At 38.0% G+C, this 6551-nt stretch overlaps 1 protein-coding gene across 1 annotated transcript; it reads left to right on the top strand.

Moving 5' to 3' along the window:
• Positions 1-2103: 2103 nt before the first annotated feature.
• On the top strand, positions 2104-4968 carry LOC110103762 (flavonoid 3',5'-hydroxylase 1; the record flags this gene model as incomplete). The annotated part of the gene is given in 2 exon segments (XM_020832587.2): positions 2104-2963; positions 4147-4968. Coding segments are annotated over 2 exon segments (1496 nt in total), but the record flags the coding sequence as incomplete, so codon positions are not given.
• Between the last annotated feature and the right edge of the window lie 1583 nt (positions 4969-6551).

The following is a 6551-nucleotide window of genomic DNA, read 5'->3' as shown; positions in this document are numbered from 1 at the left end:
TTACGTATGTGTTGTGCATGTGAGTTTGTCTTAATTAACCTAAATGTTCCTGATAAAAATCAGATCTTTATTATAGTAGCCACTCAAGCTCAGCTTGTGGGGTACTCAATCCTAACTCATTAACATATCGATTGTTTGAGCTGATACCACTCACTTACACTCTTATTTAAGGAGATTTTTTTAATTCTTTATTCATTTTTGCTAACAATTGGATTATTTATTCTTCCACTCTTAGCGAATTTTTCCTCCCATTAGCCAAATAGCTTTTGTTGAGGGTTGGTTTTGAAAATAAAAGATGCAAAACGAAAATAGAATTCATGGCCACATTATCTACTGAAAGGTCTATTCTGAGGTTTGGCCTTCTCTTGACTACCGATTACTCTACCTACCCAAACTTTCTCGATAACTATTGCGTAGTGGGGGCCCATTACCTTTCTTGTTTTTTTCCGCATCTGGCTTCTAAACTTTACGCACATGGTCCTAAAAGCTAGTGCCACGTCACTCTCCATACCCTTCTTCGTTGAAAACAGAATTTTGGTAGTCAACTGAAATAAAAGCTCAGTAAAATGAGATATTATTTCATGTAGAGTTCTCATGGAAAGATTCACATATATATATATAATAAATTTTCTCCAACTTTATAGAAAGCCTACAGCTCTATTTATAGCACTATCAAATAGTTAAGATAAACCAAAGGAACAAAATTGCTAAAGTTGGACCAAAAGACAACACATAGAATAGAGAGATATTGGGTACTTAGAATACAGGGAAAAAAATAGAACCACCATTATGTCCAATTAGTAGCATGTCATCACAGCCTGATGATATAGAAGAGATAGTGAGGGGCTAGCTCATTGTGTTAACTAGGGAACTCTAAGGCTATGTGGAAGTTGTGTGTGCCGGCAACGACATATGGCAGAGATGTTTTTTCGGTGGTAGCTATTAGTTTTGTATGGAATATGATTGTTTTGATCAATCATGTTGTATTACTATCTCGGATCTCAATTCCACCATTTAAAACTCTTAGTGTAATAAGGGTTAAATTTAATATGCCCTCCCTGATAATTTTATTTTTTGCCCCCAACAGACATTTTTTTCATGCAATTTCCCCATCCAAAAATCTAAAAGCCTCTTTGCCACCCGTTATTTTCATGCAATTATATTGAAATTTTCTAAGACTAACAAACAAGTCTGTGAAAAGGGTTTATGTGCAAAATAAGTTTATTTTTGCTTCCTCATATATTTTTTAATTTTTTTTAAATTTACCACTTGCCTCTCGAGAACTAATTAAGGCTGGTTCCGACCCTGGATAGGAACTGTGAATGAGGAAGAGGAAAGAAATGAAGAGGGAGAGGAGATAAGGTAGGTGGAGAAGAGATAAGGTAGGTGGAGTATAGCTGTGTGGATAATGGTAGGGGGACTTTACCCTGACCCGTCTGCCAAACGGGTTGACTCAAACCAAAAATTTTCATGTCAAATTTTTGGATCGTGTCTAATATTGACACTCCTAACTATATGTATATGCAATTGGGTATTTCCTATTCTCGTGGCAACTGCAAATCAAATATTTCTGAGGATTGATATGCATAAACACTCAAAAAATTTCATTTATATATTATCCTCTAAATTTTACTATTTATATAATATGTCATCTTCTTTAACTCTGTTTCAACAAATAGTTTATAATAAATATATTCGTATTAAAATTTATTCATAAATAAAACATGTGTAATTTTATGTCATTTAAACATAATAAAAATATCAAATATAAAAATTTTAAGTCCAATTTAATTGAATTGATTTAGAGTATTCTAGCCTAACTTTTTTTTCCTAATTTAAAATATAAGACAATTTAATTACTATAAAATAATATTTCAATTTAATTTTTTTTTCTTAGGATAAGATATAGCTTTTTATTGTTCTCCTATAATCTTTCTGGCATTATAAATAAATAAAAGGGTTGATATGCAAATATATTTTGTGTAAGTACCGAATGTTTTTTTTTCCAAACCCCCCTTAACATAATTCCCATTGCTATATAAGCACTCGCATGTGAAAGGCTCTTGAAGCTAACAAACTCCACTATGTCTCTCTTCCTCATCGCGTCACTCCTCCTCTGCCTTTCTCTCCACCTCCTCCTCCGCCGCCGCTACTGCAGCCGCTTACCCCTCCCACCCGGCCCCCCAAACCTCCCCATCATCGGCGCCCTCTCCTTCATCGGCCCCATGCCCCACTCCGGCCTCGCCCTCCTTGCTCGCCGATACGGCCCCATCATGTTCCTCAAGATGGGCATCCGCAGCGTCGTCGTCGCCTCCTCCGCCGCCGCCGCTCGAACCTTTCTCAAAACCTTTGACTCCCACTTCTCCGACCGCCCCTCCGGCGTCATCTCCAAGGAAATCAGTTACAACGGCCAGAACATGGTCTTCGCCGATTACGGCCCCAAGTGGAAGCTCCTCCGCAAAGTCTCCAGCCTCCATCTCCTCGGCTCGAAGGCCATGTCTCGCTGGGCCGGCGTGCGGCGCGACGAGGCCTTGTCCATGATTCAATTCTTGAAGAAACACAGCGATTCGGAAAAGCCGGTTCTGCTACCAAATTTGTTGGTTTGTGCCATGGCGAATGTGATTGGGAGGATCGCGATGAGTAAAAGAGTGTTTCACGAGGACGGGGAGGAGGCGAAGGAGTTTAAGGAGATGATTAAGGAGCTGTTGGTGGGGCAGGGGGCTTCGAATATGGAGGATTTGGTGCCGGCGATCGGGTGGTTGGATCCGATGGGAGTGAGGAAGAAGATGCTGGGATTGAATCGGAGGTTTGATAGGATGGTGCGTAAGTTGCTGGTGGAGCACGCTGAGACTGCAGGGGAGAGGCGGGGGAACCCGGATCTGCTGGATCTTGTTTTGGCTAGTGAGGTTAAAGGTGAGGATGGAGAAGGGCTTTGTGAAGATAATATTAAGGGCTTCATCTCTGTAAGTAAATCTGGGAATTTTGATTTTGATTTTTTTTCAAACATTTGGAAGGAATTAAGAAGCTCACGAATTTAAGTATTTTTGAAGGTATTATGAAGTTATCGAGCTTAAATTTTAGCTCATCAAATTTCTTTTCAACTCTAAATATATTTTAAAATATAATCTATATATTTTTAAGAATTTTAACTCATATAAAGATAAACTAATCCACCCATCACAAGTTGAGAAAAAAATTCTTTTATTTAAATTGAACTTAAATTTAGTCACGATTAATATGGATGCCAAAATGGTTTAATGGATCGAGTTCGGATTTGACTTGATGTGAATTCGACTTGTTTAAAAAACAGGTAAAAAAGATAGCCTCGAATCTAGGGGTGTCAATATTTGACACGACCCGAAAATCCAACTTGAACCCAACTCGAAAATTCTGATTTATGGTCAATAGGAACCCTAAACGGGTCGATTTCGGGTTCAGTAAATCAACCCTTTCAAAAATCAGGTTGGGTTCGGGTTGACCCAGCAACCCAAAGTTGACTCGTTTTTTACCCGGAAATCTGAGATTCACCCATTTTTTACTTGAAAATTAGAGATTGACCCTTTTTTTACCTGAAAACTAGCAATTTTCGCTCTCGGGTCATTCGAATCGTGTTTATTGACCCAGATTCGAAGAGGATCAGGTTCAAGTTCAACAAATTGACCCGTTTGCAAAAATAGGTAGGGTTCGAGTTGACCTGAATAGTGCCAGATCAATTTCAGGTTCGATCCGAACCTGACCCGTGATCCGAAATTGACATCCCTACTCGAACCCAACTTGATTTCAACCCTCATAACCTGTTTTGGTTATATTTTTTAATAACTTGTCAAATATAAAATTTAGGTAATTGATAAAAAATAAGAAGAGGACAGCAAAATAATTTAAGAAAAAAATAAATAGGCTATTTTCGGATTAAAATTAGGTTAGGGATTAACTCGAGCCGACCTGTATATTCAAACCCAACCTGATCAATCCGAATCAGAATTTTTTGAATTTTTTTTATTTATTTATTTTATTTTTTTAATTTGTTTTTATTTTTAATTTTTGAAATTATATAAACAAATCTAAATATTTAATGATGAAGATTAGATTATATTTTCATGAAGAACTTATAGCCGTTAAATAACTCTATATGGTATATATCTGCAGGACCTATTCGTGGCGGGGACGGACACCTCCGCCATAGTCATAGAGTGGGCGATGGCGGAAATGCTTAAAAACCCATCAATCCTCCGACGAGCACAAGAAGAAACCGACCGCGTCGTCGGCCGCCACCGCCTTCTCGACGAATCCGACATACCAAACCTCCCCTACCTCCAAGCCATATGCAAGGAAGCTCTCCGAAAGCACCCTCCAACGCCGCTCAGCATACCGCACTACGCCGCCGATCCCTGCGAGGTGGAAGGCTACCACATTCCCGGCAAGACTTGGCTGCTCGTCAACATATGGGCCATTGGGCGGGACCCGGACGTGTGGGAGAACCCGCTGGTGTTCGACCCGGAGAGGTTTCTGCAAGGGAAGATGGCGAGGATCGATCCGATGGGAAATGATTTCGAGCTCATACCGTTCGGAGCCGGGCGGAGGATTTGCGCGGGGAAGCTAGCGGGGATGGTGATGGTGCAGTATTATTTGGGAACGTTGGTGCATGCCTTTGATTGGAGTTTGCCGGAAGGGGTTGGGGAGCTGGACATGGAGGAAGGGCCGGGGTTGGTGTTGCCGAAGGCTGTGCCGCTAGCGGTGATGGCGACGCCGAGGCTGCCGGCGGCGGCTTATGGGCTTAATTAAGGGAGAACGAATTTATGTTGAGATTAAGCATATAAGTTCAAGTGAATTGTGAAATAAATTACGTTAGAATATTTTTATATGATTTTTTTTCTTGGTTAAAATTAGGGAGATTTTTCTTTATGTACGAATTAAACTATTAAATATAAATAAAGAATAATCTCTTGCAATGTTGAAAGAATTTGAACAGTTCATGCTTGCTCGCTTTGCTTTTTTTTTTTTTTTTTTTGTTGCTTTCTGATTTTTTTTTTTTTTTTTTTTAATGTTGCTTTCTGATAGGGTTGCAAATGAATCGAGCCGAGTCGATTATGTAAGTGTTTATGTTTGAGTTCGTTTATAATTACCTTGTTCAAGTTTGGTTCATGTTTGATTCGAGCTTTATTGTTTGTGTTCATGTTTGATTTGTTTAATTTATTAGTGTTCTTGTTTGGTTCATGTTTTGATTCATGTTCTATTTGTTTCGTGCTTATCGAGCTTTAAACAAATGATTAACGAGTTATGTTCGTGAACATATTTAACAAATAATCTATTAAACAAACAAACTTTAAATTTGTTCATGAATATCTTAAACAAATAATCTAGCAAACATGGATAAATGTAAAATGTCACTTGATCATGAACAAATTCATTATGTAAATTTAAAATGCTGTTCAAATTTGTTTGTTTAGTTAGTTAAAAAATCACAAACGAGCTTTAATTGAACCGAGCAACGAGTAGCTCGTTAAATGATTGGTTCGCTTGCAGCCCAATTTTCTGAATCAAATTTTAATAGAATTTTTTCTTTTTTTGGAGTTTTTTTAAATTCAAAAGCTGTTGACTAAGAATGTCATCACAAGAAAATTGTCCAGCAAAAATAACTTAGCAATAGTGAATGTTAAAATTAATTTTTCAACATAGAATTCTTTAAATAATGGCTGAATAAAATTATGATTGTAATTGATATAGCATACAAAAATTTTCTTGATTAGGCACAAATCTCGAAGCAAAATGAGGTTGGAAACTTCCAAAATTAAATTTGGGATCATCCAAACTATGATTTTAGCAAACTTATAGGCGAACTGAATGTCTCAAAAATATGAACCCAACGTCACCAAATTAGACTCAATCCGAGCCCAAATGGGTCCAAATCAAGGACTCGAAGCGTTGTTGAAAGGTTCAAACAGCAGTTTGGTTTACCAAACGGTTTCCAAACATGGCATGCTTATACTCGAATTGAGCGGCTCGACGAGATGAATCCAAAGAGACAAAGATCATTGAATTCTGATATCATTAAGATAAGCAAATGCCCAATAAAAATAAAAAATAAAAATATAAAAAATAAAAAAATAAATAAAAAATGCCCAATAAACAGTCCACGATCAAGGGATTAAACATCAGCCGTCCATCCAAACCACTACCAAAATATCCTTGATCTTCCATCTATTTACAAGCTATGTCACTCTAGAAAATCTATAAATAGAAACTCTCTTCTCATGAAAAGTGTCACGACCCGACCCGACGGGGACGGATCCCGCCCGAGCCGACTGTACAAAAAATCAAAAGGTACAAACAATACCTATACGGATCAGAACTCAGAAATCTACTCCTGGACTTCCTTCCCTTTCCCAGAACCTGAAAACCACCAGAAAACAAGAGTGAGCTCAACAGCTCAGCAAAGCAACAAACCTCCAATCAAAACTCTCAGAATCCAAAACCAAACTCATCAGACAGAAATCAGATCAGAAATCGGAACAGAATCGTACAAATATCAAATCAGACATATCAGAACAAAA

Source organism: Dendrobium catenatum, unplaced genomic scaffold (genome assembly GCF_001605985.2).
Source record: "Dendrobium catenatum unplaced genomic scaffold, ASM160598v2 fragScaff_scaffold_716, whole genome shotgun sequence".
Classification (NCBI taxonomy): Eukaryota; Viridiplantae; Streptophyta; class Magnoliopsida; order Asparagales; family Orchidaceae; genus Dendrobium; species Dendrobium catenatum.
Note: the sequence above shows the minus strand (reverse complement) of the source record. Positions and strands in the feature narration are given on the sequence as shown.